Raw genomic sequence first — 24,631 nt, 5'->3', positions numbered from 1 at the left:
ACCATCCAAGTCATTGTTATAGTCGGCACAATACAAGACGTGTTAACGGCGGCGGTGGGATCATACCGCACGAAACAACTCGCCTGCACTCTGTGTATGTACATGTATAGGCGTAGGAAAAAAGGGTGCGCGATTCACTCACACGGCCGAGTTATATACGTGCTCGAAAACGGAATTTAAAAGGTAAAAAGAAACTAGAGAAGAGAGAGAGAGAGATGGAGAGAGGGGGAAATACGCCCGGGGGCAGGGGGCGAGAAATAGGCTAAACGCAAACACTTTAGCCACAATGAAAGCACTTTTGAGATAACATCTCGTACAGCCCTCTGCGTACCTCTATGGGATCAACGAGTATTATTTATGGTATAGGTGCTTCGGTGCAATGTTGAAGAGTTTTGGCGAGGAGTCGGGATGCAGGATTTGGTTGGATCGGGGAGAAGGATGAGCCGCGTTTCACGATTTAATGAGAAAACTGATTATCGAGTAATTTAACGTGTGTATATTGTATAAAATATAATATAACACAAGTTTCTTTTCGGTTCTTTCGATGGAAAGTGTCTCGATTTGTTGTATTAACTGACATAGTTAGGTATATGTATATATATATATATACGCGAATGTGTGCGCTTACTTGATACTTATATAATAATTATCGCCTTTCGGTAACTCGTCGAGTTACTGATGTTTCGAGCATAATCTGTTTAGCAAAAAAGTAACTCTGGACGATCGGGGTAAGATATATCAAGTCAGGTCATGTCAAGTATGTCTGGGAGACTCTTTGCGCCCTCTGACTGCTTTTAGAATACCGCTGTACCACTTTCTGTCCGGCGAATAGAAGACGTCGTCGTCGTCGTCCCGCAGCGTCACTACGGGAATCCTGGATTCAACTAGCAACGGCGTTCTTTCCGTGACTAGAATCCGGCTTCCCTGCAAGCTGGACATCCCCGGGGGAAACGGTGGCTTTCCGCGATTTTGATAGAGCTGAACGCAAAAACCAGCTATCGCTAATGTTGCCCAGAAAAGCGTCAGGCATATGTCTGGAAACGGTAAATGAAAAACGGCAATAACATTTGAATATCGTTGAGTGATTATTTTTTACACAGTCGAAACTTGACGACGGAAGATAGAACGGTGTCTATATTATTTTTTACCTTTAAATTGATAAGGTGGATGAACGACGGCGAGATTGAAGCCGGGCGAAGTGGCCCGTCTCATGACGTTGATGACGATGTATTTGAGGTTCGAACCCGCGTAGTGATCGATCGAAATAACCACCGCGTACGATCCAAGGATCACACAGGAGACGATGGTCGCGCTCTTCATCACCGTGCTCAGTATCAACGGCACGCACAGGACTATCAGGGTGAAGATCAGCCAGAAGCTCGTATCATTTTCCAGGTAAGGATCTCCGGCTAAAAGTTCAGAAAACTGTCAAGCATTTCGATACATTTTCAAGAAAAAAAAAAAAAAACTGGTCATCTTGTCTCTTTGAATAAGGTGCAACTAAATCACTCTGTGCTTGTGATATGTACTGCAAATTTTTACTCGAATGTAATTTGCACCGCCCTGGAGTCGCGGTAGAAAAAAAAAAAAACTATCGGAAGAGTTGCAACCGAGAATTTTCGAATCGCTGTATATCGTGAAGATTTCGGAACGGATCAAAGTGCTGGGAGAAAAAGCGATACCAGGGTACCAGGACGCAGCTATTCAAGATCTAGATCAGAGATCAGATCTCGGTTTATCCGTAATGCTGCCGGCGGCAGGTATAGAATATCTCGATGTCACAAGTTGGACTTAAAAAACATATGCAGGGTTCTGCAGCGAAGAGAATGTCAAAAAGGACCGCGAAAGTGTTTTACCAGGTAAAAGCGAAGCGGTAGATCCACCGAATGATCGTTGAAATTATGCTGTTGATTTTAGCAATGAAAAAGTGAGAGAGGAGTGGGAATCGCGTGGTGGTTCTGCAGCAGGGCGTAATAATCAGGGGCAGTTCATATTACACGTGTATAAAGGCATGTAGCCCAAATAGATTCAGCGCTAAATAAACACGGGGACACAATTAGGTAAATGTGAATCTCCCAAGCTGGTTACAATATTCCATGGGACCCCAGGCGGCCTGCGTCCTGCGGGAGAGGGTTTGGCTCGAGCCGAGAAGGGTGATTTTATTTAAGGGGGGTGGCGGAGGGCGAATTGGAAGGCGAGGTTTCCGCATGAGTGAACAACATTGATAGAGAAGGCGCTCTCTCGCTCTCTGCTCACGCATGTACCTATAGGTATATAATGCATGCGTGTGTAAATGTGGCGTCGAAGTCCTGCGGGTGTTGAGCAAAAGGGGACGCGTTTTCCTCTCCGTGCATAAACCCGGTGTACCAACTTTAGCGGAAACTTTATTATCTTGTACCCGTGGATTTTTTCGTTATTTTGTTAATGCGTCTAGAAAAATTTATAAAGATGATAGTACACGCAAATTCAACGTATTACGTAATTTGGTACACACCTGGTGAACTGAAGTATGCGATGCTCGACACGATGAAGCCCAGAGTCAAGGTGGCCAGCATGATTGGTAAAATCGGTATTGCGTAGAGCCACCAAACTCCGAGCCACGCGAATCCCAATAAGCATCCCACGAATACTGGTATACCAATATTCCCTAAAACATTAGTTTGATTTGTTGTTCATTTCAGACTTTTAAAATACACAAAATTAAGTCTCTGTAAGTACTTTGAAGGGTTTTGGCAAGTATCTAACTTCGAGAGTTTACTTCGTGTTGACAAATTAATTAGTCAATATCAATCGACGAATTCATTTGTTCCACCGAGATTAATTTTAGCCGTGAAGCTTTTGTGACGAGAACGAAGCTATCGGATACAAAACAAGAAAAAAAAACTCGTTCAAATCTACACCGTCGTTTCAATTCACCAAAAATCTAGAAAAAAAATTGCTTTCGAATCACCGTAACGCCGACAAGTAACGAGTAAAGCGAGAAAAAGAATGAAAGAGAAAAACGAATGGCCAACATTAAAAGTCGCTAAGGGAAAAACTTCTGTGTTACGGAAATCGATTCATGGGCTCGTGAAGAGGTTTTCCGTTTCTTTTACATCGGCCTTCGCCGATACACTAGAGTTTCAAGATTGCAATATTGTCCACTGAAGTGTCCTGAGGGTCGTGCGACCCCTTCACAGCCCCTGTTACAGGCTCCGATCGTTGTACGCCGACAGCTACAGTGGTATCATTTTCTACTTTGTCGAGCACGTACATAAAGCTATGTATACGCTACGTTATACCGCGAGTATGAAAACGAATGGCTTCTCAAAACTTTTATTTTACGTGGTCAGGCGTCGATTTTTGTCCGCTGAAAAAATTAACTTAAAGGTAAAATCCTCAAAAAAACTCTACGTAGCCTTACGGCAGGCGACCTTGATGTGCAATAACGCCCGCATTTGGCTAATCGAATTATACTGAGGAAAATCGAGCGGAGAGTAGAGATATCTGTGGGTTTAAATATGAGGATGAAGTTGGCAATGTTACGGTAAGGGTGCATGTTCAGGAAAAATCGTTACTTCGCACCGTTAGGAATGTCGGAAATTTAGTAAACCGTGATAAATAAAATATACTTATGATTTGCAAAGCTAATTCCTTGAACGTCGTTCTGAAATTATGCAATAATGAATGTTTTTAACTAATTTCAGCCTCGTGTTCCAATCAGTTTTCGTGTTAGACAGAGTGGCTATTATGTAGGATTTCAGCGAAAGAAACTTTAATTTAAAAAGAAATGACTTTTTCCTGTTTGAAATTTTCTTATTTTTGTACAAATGTTTGCGAAATAATTGAACTCAGAGAGAAAAATCAAGGGTGGATAATGCAAAAGCAACGATAATAGTTTGTTTAATAAACTAATGTCCTTCGACATGTCTGAATAATTTGAATGAATTTCGTATATCACGAGAGTATTTCTATAATACTATATTAATTACCTGCCAGTCGGTAGTTTCCAAAAATGGCTACGATTATATAGCTAACGATTCCTCCCGACAAAAATCCCAGCAAGAACATTTCGGTCTTGAACCATTTGTGTCCGAAAAAGGTGGTGAAGAATCCGAGAAATAGGGTGAGTGCGCATAGGACCTTAGAAAAGGACGAGGCTGCAATGCGAATAATACAGTGACGTTAGCTGCGACTCGTGTTAAAACCGGCGTTGGAAAATAGTAAATAATAAATAATTATCACGTGCGTCTCTGTTGGATGAAAGTATTCATGATATCATGAAGAGCGGTTTGACGTACTTAAAACTTGACACGTGTCTGTCCAGTACAGGGGACTACAAGCGTACGTGAACGCCGGTACGTAAGCAGCAGCAGTGTCGTTGTCGATAATGGCAATTGCCGCGTAGAGTGACCCTGTACCTGGATAAGCACTGTAAGTGCGTCTCATTTTTGACCCACTCGTAGAAGACGGAATCTAGCATATGAGAGTGGCGGTGTAGGGGGTAAATAAAATAAGAGAGGGCTTCTAGAGAGAAGCTAGAGAGCGCCTTATCGTTTTTCCTCTGCGTGTCAGACGCGCAGCGGGTAAGAAAATAAAAGTAATGATACGGTAATAAAAAGAGGCACCGATCCGTATGATCAATTCGTTCCGACTTCGTACCTTTCTGCCGTTTTCTCTGATTCCCTCGACGGTCAAGACAGCTCGGACCGCGTCGAAGTATGTAACGCTGCTGAAATCTTGCTCCGGTAAAAACATCATGTACATTTCGTGGAGCACACCGTTTCTCTCGCAAGGTACCAGCAACCCTTCGAATTTCGGGCTTGCGGCCTGCTGCATGGCCACTTTTACCGAAGACTCGCTTATCGTCAGTTTTTGGTAAGGCGCTATTTCCGTTTCAAATTCCATATTGCAGCCTCCAGGCACCGGCGCTGCATCGGAAAAATATTCATTTGCCAAACATCTGTACAATAGGATGCATAAATGTTCTGGATCGGGACTTTTTTAATTATTATTTTATATATCAACAAAAAATAAAAATTAACAGAAAAGGAGACAATTGGCGTCTTTGAATCAAGTGCAGTATATTTTCGGGAACTCTGTACGATCGCATCCTCGAGTCTTCTTAGTCTTTGACACAATTTTTATTTCTATTTCTTTAGTAAAAAAGAAACGAATCAACGTATCGGTGTGAAAAAGGAGTAACGAACGTTTCGCGTTACGCAATTCCATAAAATATGACCGTGTCATACTCACCGGCATCGGTATAAGCCACCACTGCTACCATCGCTTCGACATCCACCACGTTCTCGTTTTTGACATAAGTGCTGGCGGTATTTTGACCGCCAATTAGATCAATAACAAGACCGAGATTTGTACCAGAGGTGTATCTTCTCGGTGAGAAATTTTTGTCGTAGGCCAAACTGATATTGTACTGGTAAGTGTGAATTTGAACGACTAAAAACGATACGACGTCTGGAATTTGAACGACTTCGATCGTCTGTACGACTGTTTTTTCCGCGAGAATGATAAGCTCGGTAAATGCCTGTTCATTCTTGTAAAATTTGTCGTAATTCTCCAAAGATATCGTCACCGTTTTCGTATCTGAAAAATTGGTTCAACACTCGTGTCACATGGGTCATTTAATTTTTCTAAACCTCAATTGAACGGCTGTTGCAACTTTTTCTGAACACCAATTGCGGAGTTGTAAACAAGTTTGAAAAAATCGATTTGTCACTGTTATTGCGATATTTTTCAGTCAAACTTTCTTTGTGTGTACCTATAATTTTATTGATAATACTCAGGCTGTAGTTTTTATTTAGAAATGGCCGACAAATATATTTTTCTTATAATTTCAGAACTGTATTTATTTAGCTGTGAATTTAGTCTTTATTTGAATTTTCAAGAAAGTGTGGATAAGCCTACAGAACATTTTCTAAAATTGCGGTGTGCTATTTTCGGATTAAAAAAAAATTGAAACAAATACAAAACTGTTACAGAGGGATTAAATGATTAAAAACATATTTTTTCGAAAAATTGTACGTGGCAATTTTGAAGATATACCTACACAGTAGTGTTTATTCTGTTACAGGTCCATGGAGTAAATAAATGAGACGAATTAAAAGTCGCGGGAAATATATTTTTCACTCTTTATCTTTTCCATGGATGTGTTTACAGTCCGCAGTTTTGTGTTTTTTTTTTTTTATCTTTTGACCACTAGAAAATTATCGAAACAATATATTCACGTTATTCAGACACTGTTTTTGCGTCGGTAGGTATAAAAAAATAAAATTATCTCCGAAACAGAACGTGTATAGTGCATTATTATTATTCTCGTTGAAGTCACGTCAAGACTACTCGAGTTAAAATTTCCCTGAGTTTTGACTACGAGTAAAATTAATTAATAAAAAAAAAGAAAAAAAGAACAACTAGCGTTTCGAATTGTTTCCCGAAAGCCATTAAAGCCTCGCTTATTTCATCAGCCAGACTTAAATAATCGAATGAATACCGCGAAGCGTGATTCACAGCTGTTTGAGAGAAAGACGACACGACGACGAGGCGCGATGCGGAGCGTAGAAAAAAAGCGGAGATTGAGTAACATTAGTCCACGTTGAGCGAACAGCACGTCGTGTTTGTCCTCCCGTATTTAAAATTGGAGGTTATCTACTTACTGATCGGCTTGGCACTGCTCGGGTCGGCGTTGTTGCTCGTGACCGACGAAGTTGCCGCGATCAGGAAGAGGAGCAAGAGAGCGGCGGCAGAACCGCGGCTCATCGCCTCCGAGAGTCGGTAAAAATCCTCGAGACGAAAGGTAGGGAATAATTGCACGACCTTGCAGCGTGAGAGAGCGCTCGCTTTGACGAAACGTAAACAAGTCAGAGGGGCAGGCGTGCGGCAATCGTAGCTGTCACCTGTCACTTCGTCCCGAAACGCGAACGTCAGATGTTTCCTTAGTTAGCCTCGGCGACGTAAGAGAGCGCCACCGGCGGCAGTCTGTTCCAATATGGCGGCGTTGGATCAATGAAATTTGAGTTAACGTAGTAAAACGGAATAAACGATACACAAGTGCGCGTATACAGTGGGTGATTCAGTGTAAATGGGCCATGGGCAAGGACCAGGAGCTGTTGGAAGCAGCTCGAGGAGGCAATGTCACCGTCGTCGAGAAGATATTGGGACAGCGAGCAAAGAGGAGTGGTCCGCTAGCAAGGTGGGTGTCTCAGTCTCCTATCGCCTAACACCCGTCAACGCTGCTCTCTTCCCGGCATCCCGCGCCTACTCGGGATTCTGGCCAATTCATTTTTACTAAGATTTTTCTGCGATATTCGCCCCCCTTCTACCTGATTATCAAGCCCCTCGGCATCCCGAATTGCCCGCTTTCTACAGCCAGACAGAATCCCCTGCCCACTTGTTCGTTCTCTGTCACTGATCCGCTGGAGAAAATACCCGTTTTTTTAAAACCTAATTCCGAATTCGAATTGATGACCTATTGCATCACTTGCGAGGAATTTATCTCTGCGAAAAGTTCTGCTCGACAGCAATAATTTTACTGTACGCAGGTCGTCGTTGGGGTCTCGGGTCACTCTGGAAAATTTAGGAGTTATTGTCCGTCGTTACTGGAAATTAGGAAAATTTATTGAGCAGATTATCGCTGTGCTACTTTATATTCTAGTCATTTTACAGCTTCGATCGATGATGGGGCTACAAGTTCTTGATTTACGATGTTACGAGTTAAATTTTTCTCTCATATACAGTTCATCGTTCGTCTGGTGATAACTTTGTACTATCTTTGTTCGTATCTTATCTGGTAGAACTCAATATTTACCTACCTAGCATTCAACATTCCTCGGTCGTAAACAATTTCTATGCCGTATCCTCTCTGTTAGAGAACTGGGAATATTCAAAGAAATGCAGCGTCAGGTTCAAGTTATTGTTTTAATGATTGAATATTTTCATATAGTTTTTTTTAGTGTGCAGTTCCAAGTCCAGAGCACTCGTGATCACATGACGCGTGATTTAATCTATTGCTCCACTTACAATCAGGGATTCCCTGTGGAGTGTCACCGAGCGTTTAAAGTGAGTCATGTTTATCTGTCGCTTGGACACTTCCTGAACTTATGACTTACAGGTTTGAAAGAGATGGAAGCTTTGTTTTATCAAAGTAAAGAACACACGATGCGATGCTGATTGTGTTAAAAAACTGGTTGTCTTTTGCTATGAATTATAATCCAGCCTAACCCCGCCGGTTTTCAGTGCAAACTTGCTATGCAGCATCTATTCTTGTAGAGTGAGATAACCGGGTCTAATTTTATAACCGTGTGCCTAATTTCACCCCAGATAATGTCTCCGAGACCTTTTTAGTGCCTCGTAACAACAGCTTTAATTACATCGACGTTTTTATGATTCTAAAATGATGGTCGCTGTAATATGTCATTTTCTTTATTTCATACAAGGTATTCCTCGTTCTACGAGTTTCATTCTAGCAGTTCGTTAGCTCATTTTTAGCAGTCGCCTCTCTTCTTTTCTTTACTGGATAAAGATAGATAGAAATGAAGAAATAGATTCTTATCTGTGAAAGTGAGTGTTTAAATGAGATACTAACTATTTAAAATTTTGAGTTTTTTTTTTATATCAATTGCTCAGTTACCGTGCGCCCAACTTATAAACATTTCATATCAATAATTTCCTCGCATTTTCTCCACCCCCCATTATACAATCATACCAATATTCTGATACGAACGAAAAGTGGAGTTTCAATTTACTTGTATGAAAAACGACAAACCAGTCTCAAAGCAATTAAAAATTTCACTCTGGCCTGATTGAGTTCTACAGCTTAAAAATGCTTTGCGGGAACTCAGTTTTATTTTTTTTTTTATTTATTATTTCCTTTCATTCTCGTATACACCCATTGTTCCGACAAACGGTAGCTAACGTTCGTAGTATAATAAAATTCTTTTTACCTGCAGCGAGAAAATTATTAATCGTAATAATAATGATAATAATAATAATAACAATAATGCGACTCGCACGCTACACATCATCAAAGAAAAATGCAACGCGTGTGGCAATGTCGTTTACGCACATACTTAGGTATGTTTACACATGACTCGAAATCCACCAACGCACCACAACGATGTAAAGCGAGCGAGAATAATTCTTTTGCAATTATCCGGTTGTTGCAAACTGCACACCGCTGCAACGACACTTGGCGCAACGGTTTGTATAGCAGGCGGCACACGAGGCGACTTAAAAGGAACAAGAATGGGGGAGATGGGGGACGCTGAGTGCATCGCGACAAGCGGGTTCTCTTTTCAAAAAATTGCTCTTTACCCTGTTTGTTGTACGTACACGTTGTACCTGTGTGCACGTAGGGTGTACGAAACTTTCGTGTATAGGTAGGTGAGCACCTACCCTAAAAAACCTGCACCAGAAAAACTGGCTGCTTGCTGCTTCGCGCGGAAAGTTTGACGCGAGGAGCTTTTCTTCCATTGTTCTCATCTTGTTTTCGTTCCTTACGTATACACACGTATTTTTATGCATGTGCGTATGTATGTATTATTCAACAGTGAGCTTTTCTCGCGCGAGGGGAAAAAGAAAAGAGAAATTTTGTATACGTATATATACATATTATACACGAACTCTTGGGAAGCATTAAGAAAATGAGTTTTTGTTGTTATCATCATCATTATTGCATTTATTTTCCTCCTCTCGTCTTTCACCTTTTTCCCTTTCAGTTTAGAATCCTTTCTCCCTTGGTTGTTTTAACTTGTTTTTTTTTTTTCCTGACTTTGCTAAAGATTATATACTCAATTTAGCCTTGTGTTTTCATATCAAGGAACGTTTTGGACGTTTTACTCCGCGTTTTACGTGTTAAGGATCGGGAAAAGTTTCATTTTCGTTTTCAGTCACATGATTTTTTTTTTTTTCTTTTAGTTTCATCTTTTTTACCAAACGAAGAAATGGAAATTTAACTGATTTCATTTTCACCACCATCGCACTTACTCACTTTAACGCAATCTATACTATAGTAGAAGACACGTATATATATACCTACGTAAAGGCGAAGAATTAGGTCAGTCAGTGCGCTTTCTTCCCCGTGCTATGCTGTGTAGATATAATTATACCTGTAAATCGTCCTGCTTAAAAGTTTCTTGTACACTCGCTGTGGCAAAAAGTTTCAAACTAATGAAGGGGCGCAAAAAAGAAAACCAAATTTTTAATTATGTAGCTCTATTCAATATACTCCTATCCTATATTCACACTATACTTCAGTGTAAATAATAGAGCCAAAAAACTGGAACCAATATTCGTCGACGAAACTCTCTAATTGTAAATATCCGAGATGAACTTCCGACTGATCCTTGTAGTCGGTGAAATTAAACATCGAAAATATGTAGAAGAATAATGGCGTGCGTGGCAAATAGTGAAACGGTAATTAGTAACCACAGATTTACGTGTACAGCCCCATTTTAACCGCAATTATGAACAAAAACAGTAAAATAAATTGTCAATTAACGCAGAAATAAAAAAATGGCATGGATCCTACAAAATCGCACTAAATAAATTCGTAAAATTCATATTATTTATTTATTTCGGCGTCAATTGAATTGCGGTTAGAATAGGGTTGCTTGACCCTTTTTGCGTTTGAGATACGTGAGCAATACTCATATATCTCCAAATATATGTATATACATACGTCAACGGCGAAATCGATCAGGGCACCCACTCAACGTTGAAACAATTTCTCCCGCAGAGTTTTGGGGTCCAGGGTACAAGACTAGGCCGGGCCTTTCGGCACGCGATCTTCGTATAATAGCAGCGGGAGTGGAACATCGTCGAAAGCCAACAATATTACACCTGATGCACGAGAGGGTGTGGCAACCTTAATTAATTACCGAATATAACTTCTTACGTCTGCGCCAGTCCTTTCGGTATTTCTTTTATCACTTTTCGAAATTCGTAGTACCACTCGAGTGTGATCGCAACCATTGTTTCCTTGACATTGGCACATTTATGAACGTTTTTTTTTACATCAGCTATCTTCCTCTTCAAACGAGAGTAAAATTTTATGCACTCGGCAGATTTTCCTTAATTGACTTCGTTGCTTAAATTGTTATCCTTTCGACAATCGAGGCCCTCTTGTACCTGATATACAAGTAACCTAATCACGAAACCGTTATCGAATATTTTAATTGCAGGATTAAGCAAATTAAATCTGTATGCGAAAACAAATGAGGAAACGATTCTTCGGTCACAGGTCGTCGTGCCTGGAAGAAGGATCAATTTTCTCCTTTCTCTGCTCTCCTCTCTCTCGCGCTCTCTCAGAGGAGGGCGGAAGCTATCGATTGACGCCTGAACACCCTCTCCGTATCTCAACCCCTCGCACCATCTCGGCCCCGAGTCATTTCCATCTAGTTTCAAGGGTAACGTTTTCCTTGCCCGTGTTGCATACTTAACGGAAAAATTGCACAACGATCCGAGGAAAAAATGATACTACGTAACATGATGTTAGGAATTACACGTATCTATTATGCCGTCGCATTTTAAAACGGGGGAAATAAAATTGTACCGAATATGGTGACCACTGTGTGGTTTTATTCCGTTGACATTCAGCAACCGGATTTCAATCATGCCTACTTCACGCCGACAGTATACCTCTTCCACTCTAGATTGATTATGAGTGTCACAATATGGAAGGGCTTCGGGTTTTCCACGAATGTTAGGATTGTATGGTTGCGCAGCGGTTTACCGCAAACTGCTATACCAGCTGATGCTAACCGTTTTCTCTTGTAGAGGTTTTCACTCCGTTCAGAACGCGTGTGCTGTACGAATAATGTGTAGTGTAGACATATAACAGAGCTGTGAAACCAACTATTCTTAGACTAGTATAATCACACTGTAGCCAACTCGCGTGGATCACGGCGATTGGTCAATCAGCCCACTAATTGATTGATTTTACGGAGCACGATGTCTCGATTAGATCTTTCTGGTAATTTAATTTCCACATGTAGGTACGTAACATAACAGGTATTAGGATATTTCGTTTGAACGGACCTGATTCGGTTAGTTTTGTAACCGATTAGAGGTTCTTTTCGGATAGAGACTTTGAACAAAAATGGAAGTATCTTACACGGCCATGACGGTTATACGATGCCTCTGTGTTCACAATGAAAATACCTCCCTTGTACCGTGTGGAAAACAGACGTGAAATCGGTAATCGCAAGTGAGCGGCGAAATTAACTTCGAAGACTGCCGTCTCTCATTTTCCCTCATCCCGATGAAATGAAACGAAAATAGTGCAGTAGAGCGGTCTAACGAACGGTTATGGGAATAGTCGGAAGTTTCGCTGCAGGGTGAATTAGGGTAGCTGTTGATGCTGGGTGGATATATACAGTAAAGGTGAAATATATATCTCATTCCGCAGTTACCGTCGTTGACGGTGTCGACGTTATGGAGGCCAAGTGCCTTACGAGTCCCGGTCGAAAAAGGGCGACAGTAAGAGGTGCACGGGGTGGTTGAATTAGAAGGGGGCCAAGAGGGGGCTGACGGCATTGCCCTTTTTGCAGACAATCTTCCCAGTTTAATTAAGGAAGTTAGGCAGGCGAACTCGAATGAATGGGATGAATGAAAGAGGAGGACGGCTCTCTCTCTCTCTCTTCCTCTTTCGCGTGCGCGTATACCTATTACACAAGTGTATATACATGTACCACGATACACCGCATCACTCTTGTCGTCTCTTCGCCTGACGACGACTTACGTATATACGACTCCATCCATCCATCCATCCATCTATCCATCCATTCATCCATCCGCACATACATAGAGTTGACACGACTCGGGGACCAAGCGCACATATGTTCTCCAAGCACCCTGCACACTCCTAATATGTACCGTGTAACGTAGTTACGCCCTGAAGTACGCCGCAGTGACGTGCCAACCGAGCTTTCACCCGCCCTGCAGGATATGCCGGCTCTCCTGTCTTCTCCTCTCCTCCCTCGACGACGATCATCTCGTTCTCGGGTGGTCCAGGGGCAAAGCTGCGGAGATGAAGGCAGTTGGATTCAGGAGTATACGAGCACCGGGGATCGCAGGGGTTGGGGTTGTTGGTTCAAAAACAAACGCCGCACCGAAGGTGGCTCCCTCTCTCTTTTTCTCTCTCGCCTTCCTTTCCCAGTCTTCTCTTTCTCATCCTCCCCCGCTTTTACTCCTCCACTCGAACGTTTTTTTCACCGCTGTTTGAAAACCCCCACTCGTTCGTTTCCCTACTCTCGTCGCACTTTTGCCCTCTTGTTCTTTATATTACAGGTAGTGTATAGGTATATAGGTAGGTAGGCACCTACGTGTTGTGTAACCCGCCGATGCCTCGGTGTACAACAAACGCTCATTTCTAACGTCACAACGTAAAGAAAGAGGAAAAAAATAATAATAAAAATAATGATAATGACGATAATCTTGAAGCGCCAAGTGTCTATGGATTACACCATATAGTTACCGTGTTCCCGGTTTCAGTCTCAGGGACTCATCCGCCAACACGGCTTCTCTGCTTTGATCAGACTAGCAGACCCTTCCACTTATGTTTTTCGACAGACGAGCCGACACGCGGCATTTAGAAAGACACGCGGTGGTTGATTGGTTTGACAGTATTGGTTTCTTCACGATATCAAAATATAAAAGTTCACAGCCAAACATGACTCAGAACTGTTTTTCGAGAAAAATTCCTACTCGTCATCAGTGATCACACAGTGTACACGCGCCATTGTCATTTTCAAATTCTCACGGTGCCCAAAATCTTTCCATACCCATTTTGACCCGCTTCGTATACATATAAAGTTGCGATAAAGCCGGGAACAGGTTAAAAACATACCGAACAAATACGAATTCATAAATTCGATGAATTTACAGAATACTTTTCGTCACCGATTAATGTAAATTCGATGCGACGATTTGTCGCAATTAATTAATTGGTACTGATGCAGTTTGTTAATTAATAAGTCGTGGCAATGAATGCGTTCTTGTATGTGTAACGTTATCTATATCAGCACCCTGTTATCGCAGAGCTATACATACATATACGTATATCTATAAATATCCACTATCAAGTGCAGCATGTACAGGAGAAACAGAGACAGAGAGAGAGAGAGTATGACTGCAAGTTTGTTTACTCGTCAAGCAGATTATACCATGCTGGTGACGAGGAGGACGTGGACGACGGACGAGGGAGCAAAATATTAAGTAATGTTAGCCTTCTCTCGCCTGTCATATAATACCTGCGTCGCGGGACAATTTGATGATGGCAAATATTATACGATCGCTTCGCCGTCGCTCCCCCTACATATATATTTTTTTTATTATATAACCTCGGGTCTTGTTATGTATTTGGGAAGAACCTTAAACGGGGGGGGGGGGGGGGGGGGGCATCGGCTGAGAGTAGAGCTAACAAATTTTTTTTCCTCTTTCGCACGTTATTTACACAACAATATAATAATATAGTATGTTGTATATGCACAATATATATATATATGTATGTATGTATTGTTTATTGATTAGCAACCGGCGAGCTGGATATTTATTACATCGCGGCAATTTTAGCCTCTATACTCGTTAATCGAGGGAATCTTATTTGAGGAGGTCTTGAGGTCCGGGTCGATAGACCCTAAATGTAGTATATAACAGTTTGCTTCAGCGTGGCGTAATTGCTAGTTACCCACATGTCTCGTCGTATTTTTTTCATTGTCTCAGACTCTCAGCGATCGTCTCCGTCGCCTCCTTAAGGGACCCGGTATTGCAGTTAATTTTGACACATGGTGATTTAGAAGACGCTGCAGGTTCGGAACTCGTTGTATGACTCTTTATCATCTCTTGAAAGTCTGATAATTTCTTTTACATTTTTTTTTTATTTTTTCTCATCCACCAGCAAAAATTAATTATCACTGCACGCGATGCGAATTATTGCTTGAAATGCACTGATCATCCCGAAATTTACACGAGAATTGTTACACCGAAATTCATTTTACATGTAATTCAATCATGTTTATTGTTGGCTTGTTCTGTAATGAAAATCAGTCACGTGTCTTGCCATTTCCGAAGTCACCTAGTGTCGTTATAATGAATTGAAAATTGATTCTGATCTCGATTCTGGTATTAAACATAAACGATTTGATTCTGGGCGCTGAATGGATGTGTGTTACATGTATACATATATATGTAAAAAATTCATTTCATCTGAAACGATTTGACGTTGACACGAAGAGTCTTTGCGGATCGATTTTACGTGTTGACGATATCGTGAGGTAGGTTATCGATACTCATATAGTTTCGTCTATAATAGATGCCTACATTGTTATACCTCGCAAACGAGCTTCAAGAGGATCAAAAGTTATGAGCAAACAGGTTGGTTGGTTATACGGTTGTATTCCCGCGGGGTAAACGCGTTTGTAAGAACTGCATAGATAGAATCGGGGGTATGGATGCAATGTTTGCCCGTTATGCATGGACTTCTGTTTGCTGTGTGCGTCGGTCTTGTTTGTTTGCACATATTACGCCTAGTCGCATTTATAAGAGGTGCTGCCGCTGCTGCTAAGAGAGATCGACGAACGACGCAACAATGCTCGGTAACGAGAGGAGAGAGAATAACATGTGCTGAACGGAAGGACTCTGATTATGAGCTCTTCGTTATGTCGCCCCTGCAGCTTCTGTAATTCTTACGCGTACTATTATGTATATATTGCGCGTGTCTGCAATGTCGGTATTATGACATGCGAAGTGTTGCAGGATCATCTTACTTTCTTTGTGAATACGAGCGAAACTCGGCAATTGTATAATAATTGATTAATTTCGATTTATATAACAAATTTTTGATTGTATAATGCAGCAGTTTAGCCATTTGACACTGTTGTATTATCTGATCTTTTATTTATTTCAACAAGCTAGATCAGGTATACACACATATTTTTTAGTCGCATAAATAATTTTATCCTTACATCGTAGTAATTGGGTTCAAGTAAAAAACAAAAAAAAAAAAGTTTCGAAAAGTTTGAAATCGTTGAATGCTCGGTGAAACGCTCGAGTTATCGGGGTAAATCAGTTCACTCGAGAGGTGTAAAGCTAAAAAAAAAGGAGAAAAACGTTCTTCTCGTCGTGGGTATCTGGAAACGAGAAAATAATTATGCGTGATGTGTGTATACGTATACATGTGTGGTACAACATTAAACCATTACGGATATTTTACATATGTACGTACGTAATCATTTCAGTCCAGATCGATGGCGTGAAATTACTCGTGCGCGTCCCTTACGTGACGTTACGTATATTTTTTTGTAATTGTGGATAACCGATACAGCAAACATTGTTACCAAAAGTCTCTCCGTGTGTGTATGGAACAATTAAACCGGTATTATGTGGCTGTCAGCTGGCGATAGTAGTAGTATACCTACATACGAGCAGAACGAACCGACGAGGCGATTTCTTAATTGCGGAAATCAATCCTCGCGCGTACCTACTTCGCACTCGCCTACGCGAGAACTCTGATTCTGCGGAAGAGCGTGAGGAATAATTCCAAGCAGCAATAAGGATGACCAGCTCGAGTAACTCGCGCTGTGAATTTGGGTCGATTGAAGTTTCGCTTCCGCTGTGCCATCTCTCTATTTTTGTCCTTTGGTTTTCCTGTAATCTAAGCCAAGAACATTTCTTCGATCCTACTCACTCAACGAATGAAAATTCTCTTTTCAGCCTTCGACGGGGACCCGGTGCAAACGTTCAGGATGCCAGCGGTTATTCCGCGCTCCACCACGCCGCTCTCAACGGCCACAGGTCAGTTTATCGCTCTCTTGAATAGCACTCGCTGCTTCGTCAGCGGATGTTAACTTTTACCCACAACGTCAAATGCAAATCGCGCATTGTGCAATTGACTGTTTCAGGGACGTGGTTAAAATTCTACTACAATACGAGGCGTCCACCAACGTCGTCGACGCTAAGGGCTCGTCACCGTTGCATCTCGCCGCCTGGGCCGGGGATGCGGAAATCGTCAGGCTCATACTTTGCCAGGGACCGTCGGTGCCCAACGTTAATCTAGCGGTACGTTGTGACGGAGGGAGGAAAAAAAAAGAAGACGTGAATTGAACTTGGCATTTTTCCACATTTTCATTATTTTCATCTTTGATTTTTCTCCCTATTATTTGCAGGAAGAATTTCATCCCGAAATTTAATCCTTTATACGGATATAATTTTCAGCTCTGAAAATTACATCTTCTTTCTAATCTTTCTATTCTATATATTCTACTTTACAGACCAAGGACAATGAGACTGCTCTTCACTGCGCGGCCCAATATGGCCACACGGAAGTTGTGACACAGTTATTGCAGCATGGCTGTGATCCCAGCATTCGCAACAGTCGTGGCGAATCTGCTCTTGATCTGGCCGCACAATATGGCAGGTAAATATACCGACGTTATTGCTTCTTACAAACATTGATTTTAAGATTAAACTAGTTTATCTTCTTTCTATTTCTAAGATACGAAAGAGGAAAAGTGAAAGACTTACCGAGTACTTTTAGTTTCATGCCACGCGCAATGCATTTCGTTTCTCTTAATTATACCCCGTGTAACTTCTTTCACTTCTTTTCATTCATCTTTCTTTACATTTCACGGTGCCGCAGAGACACACGTCGCGTCGTAAAATGTTTTATTAACCAAACTTGACGCCTATTTTTCTATGCAACACGAGCGTACATTTACGTATAGCTTCTTTGTATACTACCTCTCTTTATATATTATATACCGCAACGGAGAATAAATTTTACGAGGCGGAAAGCTACTCAACCCAAGAGACTAAATGGAGGAAATTGAATTAGTCTTAATAATTTGATCAAATAAATTTATACATCTGCGCGAATTGTGCTCGCTATAACAATGGAGCACAGGAGGAATTCACCGTTCGTGAATTCTTGGAACACATACACATATATTACTATCACTGCATCGGGCCAAAAGTAAACGGCAAATTTCATTTTTTGGGATGGTTTTATAAACTTTGTAAAATACTATCCGGATTTTTGGAGCGATGCATTTGTAACTTTTTTAATTGATAATGACATTAATCGATATTATTTTATTCTTCGTGAATTTGACATCACTTGTAGAAGAAAGAAATAATGAGAAAATAAGAAAGAACTTGAACTGAAAAGTACAGCATATGATGAAAAGTGGACGACTGTGGATAGATTTTTTTTTTTACATACGACCGTCAGCGCGTTTCTCGAGTCCATGTGGTATTTCTTTTCCCACCGTTATCTGTCGATAATGAATATATGTATTTTTTTTCATATAGATTCTTCGCCTGCGGTACAATTTTTTTTTTCTCCCAACTGGGACGATTCATTTCAACTCCGACAAACCACGTCGCAGTAAACGCATCGTCAACTTTCTAGAATTAAGATAACGGGCATGTTTCAGAGTTCAGTTTAGATTAGTCGACAACTTCGGTACACTTATTCCCACACGTAAACTCGTTGCATCGTAATCGTTGCGATACAAGAATGATTTATTAACGCAGGAAAAAGAAAAACTCGTCATCTTTTCACAGATTTTTCAATTAAATTACACTGGTAAACGTGCGACTGAACAGTGAGAAAAATGGAAACTATCTAGTTCTCTAAGCATCTTTCGGTGAAAAAAAAATCTCACGCTCTGTTTCAGGCTGGAGACCGTCGAACTTCTGGTTCGGACGCATCCGGAGCTCATCGAGCCGCTGCGGAGTTCCTCGTCGTCTCTGATATTCCCTCACACGCCGCTTCACCTCGCATCGCGTAACGGTCACAGGTGAGATGATCAAAGTTTCGAGCGAACGTGGGGTGATTATAGAATGATTCTCTGCACTTAGCGATCATCGTTTCAAAGATTCTTGCATCCTCGATGCGCAACGGCTTACACGCTTTGCATAACTACGGCTAACTTCGTGCCTCGTCGTCGAGTTTTTGACATTTTTTCGTGCTTGTACAAATTAAGTGTTACGATAACGATGCGGACATTTGGACTTGCTGACGTTTTTTCCCCTCAGCTACGGTTGACGATTGTTGTTTGTTTTTTGTTTTTTTTTTGGACGCGTGTGTGTACCAACACCGAAATATTTTCAGTGTAATGATAATTACCTGCTCGAGGGTCAGAATGCTGCTGACGCATTTGTCGCGCTGGTTAATTAGGACCAATTAGCACGAAGTAGAACTTACGCCAGTTGCAGACACGCCGTCGATTTTCCGGTTCAAAACCGGCACCCGTCGAACCGCGAATCGTTACGTCTATCTCGATTCCACGTTGCACGTATTCTAGGTATACGCGTCTATCCTGCGCTGTTACAGGCGACGCATCGCAATCTCGATTTTACCGTAATACCACGGACTCCATACAGCATTATCGCACTGTACTGATTCCCGATCACATCACGAATGCTCTATGCATGCCCGTACATAGGCGCGAATCCCTGCAGTTGAGCGTACCCTTCCGATTAGGAGAATCACATTAGTGCTTGAGAATCACAGTGTGCGTAGGCATCGATGCAGCGCGTTGCTTTGCATTGCATTGCATTCGATTGTCGGGGATTGCGTGAATCGTTTTTCAAGAGTGAGCGAATTTGTTGGTCTGCAGAAAAACTCGTTTCGCGTCCTGAAATTCTGAGATTCTTTTCTTTGTCTTATGTATTTTTGAGCAAAGTTTTCGAGTTTGTCAAGTCGACCGTTTGAGTGATAAATTTGAAACCATATCTCGGAATTTCTGCTACTCGGTATTTTAAATAAAAATATTTTTTCCCTGAAACGTACGGACGTGTATACGGAAGCATTGGGATTGGTCGTAAAACGGACAGAGTGCATCGGGATGCGTGTGAAATCCGGGAATCCATAGCTAGCCGGATTGTGTAACGTGCTAGTCAATTTAGAGCGAGGGAGTTAAAACCGACTAATTCGGTTCGGAACAACTCGTTTGAAAATGGAATTGCGGTGTGGCGGCGCGGCGGCGCGTATAGTCGTCATGTATACGCGGTGTATAATCTCGGATAAACCGTGAAAATTATTGGTTTATAATATGAACAGGAATTCCGGAATTGGCTCCAACAACCGCACGTGGTCGCCGCGTTGTAATCGGGTAGGTATAACACGAGGTTTTTCTCGTCGAAATACGCGATCGTACGGTTATCCGTAATCGTTTCATCGACGCTTCGCTGGTAATAGGATCGTTCACGTCGCGATACCTCCGTTGCATCCCACGCCCGACGCATCGATGCAGGCACCGTTACCAAAACTGACGTATTTTATCGCTTCGATTTTGGCAAAATAAACCATCCGAAACCGGCTATTTCCATTCGGCGCCGAATGATGCAGTCGGCACGTCGTGAGTCCATCCGAGTGTTCTGGTAATGTCAATTATCGGATTCAATATCGTCGCGCCCGGTAAGCCAGGACAAACACACCACCCCCTGATCCTCGTCCTCATCCAGCCAACAATGCCGTCACACCCTGGCCGGGAATCCTGTTTGGTTACCCGGGTTTTACGTACACTGCACATTTGCAGGTTGGTATTGAAATTGCACACCATGCAGGCCGTCAAATTTACCTATAAAACCGGATCCCGTTTGAAGAAGGATTTTTCAGGACGAGACTCTTTGGTTGCCCGACACTTTTTGCTGTTATTTGGAAAATCTTCGAACTCGTGTTACAGGGCTGTCGTCGAGGTCCTTCTGGCTTCGGGAGTGGACGTGAACACCAGGACTTCCGCCGGAACCGCGATGCACGAGGCGGCTCTTTGCGGCAAGATGGAGGTTGTCAGGACCTTGTTGGACCGGGGCGTTGATCTCGGGATCAGGGACTCGCGGCAGAACACGGTCCTCGATTTACTGGGCCAGTTTCCGCCACATGTCACGCAGGACATCACCACTGTGATAAAGAGTACGTGGGATTGGTTTGTTTTTATTCGGCGAGAGCCGATCTCGAGTTTCCCCTTTTCCCTTTTCCTCAGGGCACAGATCTTCGTCCGGTGTCGAGAGTGACGCGGACAGCGAGAATTTGCCACCGATTCCTGTTCAGGGCAGCGGATCCCTCGGCAGTCCTTACGAGAACGTTCGTCCAGGGAACGATTTTTCACCGGCGGAAGGAACCTCGCCCACCCAATGGCAGTTCTATTTCAAACCTCGGGATGACGATAGACGCATTTCCGGAATGTCCGTCATGTCTTTGTGAGTATATTACGTACATCTATTCTATCGCACTCGATCGACGATTCGAGCGGTTGCTCTTTGACGTTGAATTGTGACGTGAATTTCGCTGGTCTGTGTTGGTATCTCTTTGTTTTTTTCTATTTGCTCTACTCATTCTACGGTCGGTCATTTTCCGGTTTGGATAGACAGATAATTGCAACGAACAACTAACTACCTGTAGCGTTGAAAGTCTTTGATACACCAGGTAAACGACTGATGCGGTTTTGCCTACGGTCAACCATTTCTCGTCGTATCACGGTGATTGTTGTTCGTGGGAATATTTGCTTCGACCACAAGGATTATTTTCATTCGGTTAACGCGCTGATTCTGTTATTTTGCGCCTTCCGTTTATCAGCCGGGGTGATTCAAATCACCGCTGTAAAATCAGGGTAACTTATTAAATAATCTTGAAAGTATCGAAAATAATAAATACTGTGGGGCAAAATAAGTTTTTAAAGAAAAGTACGTGATTAATATAAGTATTCGAATGAGATGTTTTCTATTTCTGTTTATTTATAACAATCAAAATACTTGAAAAATTTCCGCTTTCTGTCTCATGCGATTTGCGACCTGCATCATCGTGGCACCAGTCATTACCGAATCTATAACGAAGTGAGATTTAAAAATGGCGATTCTGTTCATGGCGGTCGGGAAAGAAGTGGGGAAATTTTTGTACAGAAAAAAATGAAAGCGGCAACATTAGTCTCAGAAATATTCATTTCTCGCATATACCCGGGTACACTCTATTATAAACGCATGTATAACTTGACGTCCAGTCCGGATTAAAATCTGAATTTCCAGTTTCCCTTGAGGCTATATTTGTTTTAGGATATTTATTTTCATCCCGCGATGGTATATAGGACGGATGGATATCGGTGTTTCCACAGCGCAAAGTCGACTTTTTTTTTTCTTTTTTGTTATTTTCGCTATCGCAATTTTTTTTTTCTTTGTTACAATGTATTTTATTTTATTTTTTGTTTCCCTTATTTGCAAAACACGAACAGATCACGTGTATACATATGTATACAAACATAACCATACATAGATGTGTGTCTGAATAACATTTTTCGGAACTCAGCAGCGGTATTCACCTTTATTTAGCGACTCTGCTGCAGGATTATATTATATACTTATATATGTAGATGCGTAGGTGGAACACGCAGATATACGCGCAGTATATGGAACAGAAACTCTCCGGTTTAATATAGGAGATGTGAGCAAACAAAAGCACAGATATATAGAGAGATCAGAGTGAATGAGCGGGTGGTGAACGGCGCTGCTGCTGCTGCTGCTGCTGCTGCTGCTGCTACCACCACCGCCACCACCGGTGGTTCATTCGTCCTGGGGGGTTATAGGCGTGTGGCCCCAGCACGTTAGCCATCGCTTGGCTTGCTTTAATTTTCCTGATGTACGCAAGCGATGGTGGTGCAGGGTCCGTTCGCTTCGCTCGCTCGCTCGGTGCCTCGCTACCTTGCCCCGAAACCATCCTCCACCCCTCAGTTACAGCTAGACTCGACTCCGGTGAAACCCCTCGCCCCCACCGCCAATCTCGCCCCATTTTGACCAATGTTTGACGTCGGTGGAGCCGGGACTCGCCGATGGGTGCCCCGAACCAACTCTGACGAGAGATTCTCCTAGCTGCGGGATGAATCCATCGCGTTAAACAATGTAAATGTTTGCTGCTCTCAGCACAAAACTAATAACCACTTCCCTCATGGTTTCTGAGTTGCGGTCGTCCCCGACCCTCGTCATCTACTCTGGGTAAATTGTACCATGATGCTGTAACATGCAGAGGAGATTCGATACGCGTTTTGACCTTGTCACTCCTCATTAAAAAGTCGCGACATGCTTGCCGGTGGTTTCTTTTTCTTCTTTTTTCTTAGCCTCGTCGTAAGTAATAATATACAAATATTGAATGTTGAGAGACATGTACCTGCAGAGAAAAGGAGTGCACATACGTCATGGTCAGCTCGAGTAATCAGTCCTGTGATCTCGGGGAATTACTTTGGACTAGCTAGCTATCCTACCTCGGTGACCGCGATAGTAGGTTATACGTACTACCTGCCGGGTCGTTTGTATGCGGCGAGCTTGATTGTCTCTGGTGAAGTTTTGAACGACCAACCTGTTGGTCCTTTCATCGGTTTAATGGCGACATTTAAGCGGTTCGTGCTGAAAGAGAGGATAGGGAGGGATTTTAGACTGTCGGGCGAATAGTTTTGGGCTTTCCGGCTGATCGTAGAGATTGGTTAACCGCTGACGTGCAAATTTTATTTATCGAAAGTTTACTTATCGAGCTTGTTTGGCCTAGGCTCTGTTTTTGCAGCAGCTCTCAGCTATGCTAAAGAGATCATGTGTTTTTGGTGAACGTGCAAAGTTGCCCCATGTCTAGGGAGGTGCATAGTAATTGTGGAGGCGTGATGTTCGCGGCTTTTAACTCTTGGGATTCAGCAAATTGCACGTTTTATAGCGAGGGAACGTTGCTGAACGATGAACCTGACAGTGATACAACGACCTCGAGGAACCTGCATCATCCCGCATGGACGGAAGATTCCGATCTCAGCTCGGTTTTCGATAGCGTCATTATGTCCATGTCCGACACTCTGAACTCTATAAACACACTCGAGAGCTCGGAACCGACACCCGAAGACAAACCATATAACACCAATATCACCAACACTATTCTTACTCCAGACATTCCACGGTATGATACATTGCACGCATTCAACATGTATTACACTCACAAACTGCCTACCTATACTTCTTTCTACTACAACATAATGAATGATACGATGTACAGTAAATCCACACTCAACCTTCAAACGAGGAAAAACACAACGAGCTCGCCTTGTGTACCAGATTTAGAATAATTTTCAACTCGCAGGGGATCCGACAACGGACTTTATCAGACACTCCCTGCTTCTCGGGGCTTGATGGACTCTAGTTTCATGTCCGAGGATCTGTCCCTGACTCTGCCGGGGTACGGGTGTGGCCGAGAGTCCGACCAGCTCAGCGTTTCCTCATCCTCGAGCGTCGGAGGACCCAGTCCTCGCGACAGACGGTGCTTGCCAGCCGATTCCAATGCCGCAGGGATTTACCTGCCCATGGCCCCTCTTTCCAGCTCCCTACACAGCCCAGCATCCAACAGCAAAGTTTCGGTAATTATGACTCACTTTTCTTCTTTTTTTGTTTGCTTATCTCTCTTACAGTCGCGGTTGACCTTCTTCATCCACCAGCGGATCACGTAGACTATTTGGGAGCATCTTGAGAATGGGGAACAAAATGTGTATTTTAGTCTATTTCTATCATCACGCCGTCTTGATTCATGCTCAGCTGTTGTCTCACAGGACAAACCACAGTCAGTTCCTGCGTTTGGTATAATCGAATCCAATCAGACTCAAGTCTGCAATGTATAACG

At 42.5% G+C, this 24,631-nt stretch overlaps 2 protein-coding genes across 8 annotated transcripts in view; one reads left to right on the top strand and one right to left on the bottom strand.

The window, feature by feature from the left end:
* Positions 1-476: 476 nt before the first annotated feature.
* LOC124185167 (transmembrane 7 superfamily member 3-like) lies at positions 477-6,882 on the bottom strand. Of its 2 annotated transcripts, XM_046575639.1 has the most exons (8): positions 6,651-6,882; positions 5,236-5,583; positions 4,642-4,910; positions 4,281-4,455; positions 3,972-4,139; positions 2,495-2,647; positions 1,149-1,409; positions 477-1,034 (listed from the first exon to the last, which is right to left on the bottom strand). In XM_046575639.1, the coding sequence occupies exons 1-8, from the start codon at positions 6,751-6,753 to the stop codon at positions 754-756; spliced, it is 1,758 nt and encodes a 585-aa protein (XP_046431595.1). In that variant the 5' UTR covers positions 6,754-6,882; the 3' UTR covers positions 477-753. The 2 variants fall into 2 exon arrangements, with proteins under 2 accessions (XP_046431595.1, XP_046431596.1); XM_046575640.1 differs by lacking the exon at positions 5,236-5,583.
* Positions 6,883-6,923: 41 nt separating this feature from the next.
* Positions 6,924-24,631, top strand: part of LOC124185166 (ankyrin repeat and sterile alpha motif domain-containing protein 1B-like) — a 44,138-nt gene continuing 26,430 nt past the window's right edge. For 5 of the 6 annotated variants that reach the window (XM_046575635.1, XM_046575633.1, XM_046575634.1 and 2 more), the window contains exons 1-9: positions 6,924-7,186; positions 16,705-16,785; positions 16,893-17,049; positions 17,262-17,407; positions 18,669-18,791; positions 20,682-20,908; positions 20,979-21,195; positions 23,684-23,917; positions 24,098-24,371. In XM_046575635.1, coding sequence (XP_046431591.1) covers positions 7,083-7,186; positions 16,705-16,785; positions 16,893-17,049; positions 17,262-17,407; positions 18,669-18,791; positions 20,682-20,908; positions 20,979-21,195; positions 23,684-23,917; positions 24,098-24,371 — 1,563 coding nt within the window. In that variant the 5' untranslated portion in view covers positions 6,924-7,082. The remainder of the gene's footprint in view (positions 7,187-16,704; positions 16,786-16,892; positions 17,050-17,261; positions 17,408-18,668; positions 18,792-20,681; positions 20,909-20,978; positions 21,196-23,683; positions 23,918-24,097; positions 24,372-24,631) is intronic. The other variant, XM_046575637.1, reaches the window with a different exon arrangement.

Source organism: Neodiprion fabricii, chromosome 6, assembly GCF_021155785.1.
Source record: "Neodiprion fabricii isolate iyNeoFabr1 chromosome 6, iyNeoFabr1.1, whole genome shotgun sequence".
Classification (NCBI taxonomy): domain Eukaryota; kingdom Metazoa; phylum Arthropoda; class Insecta; order Hymenoptera; family Diprionidae; genus Neodiprion; species Neodiprion fabricii.
Note: the sequence above shows the minus strand (reverse complement) of the source record. Positions and strands in the feature narration are given on the sequence as shown.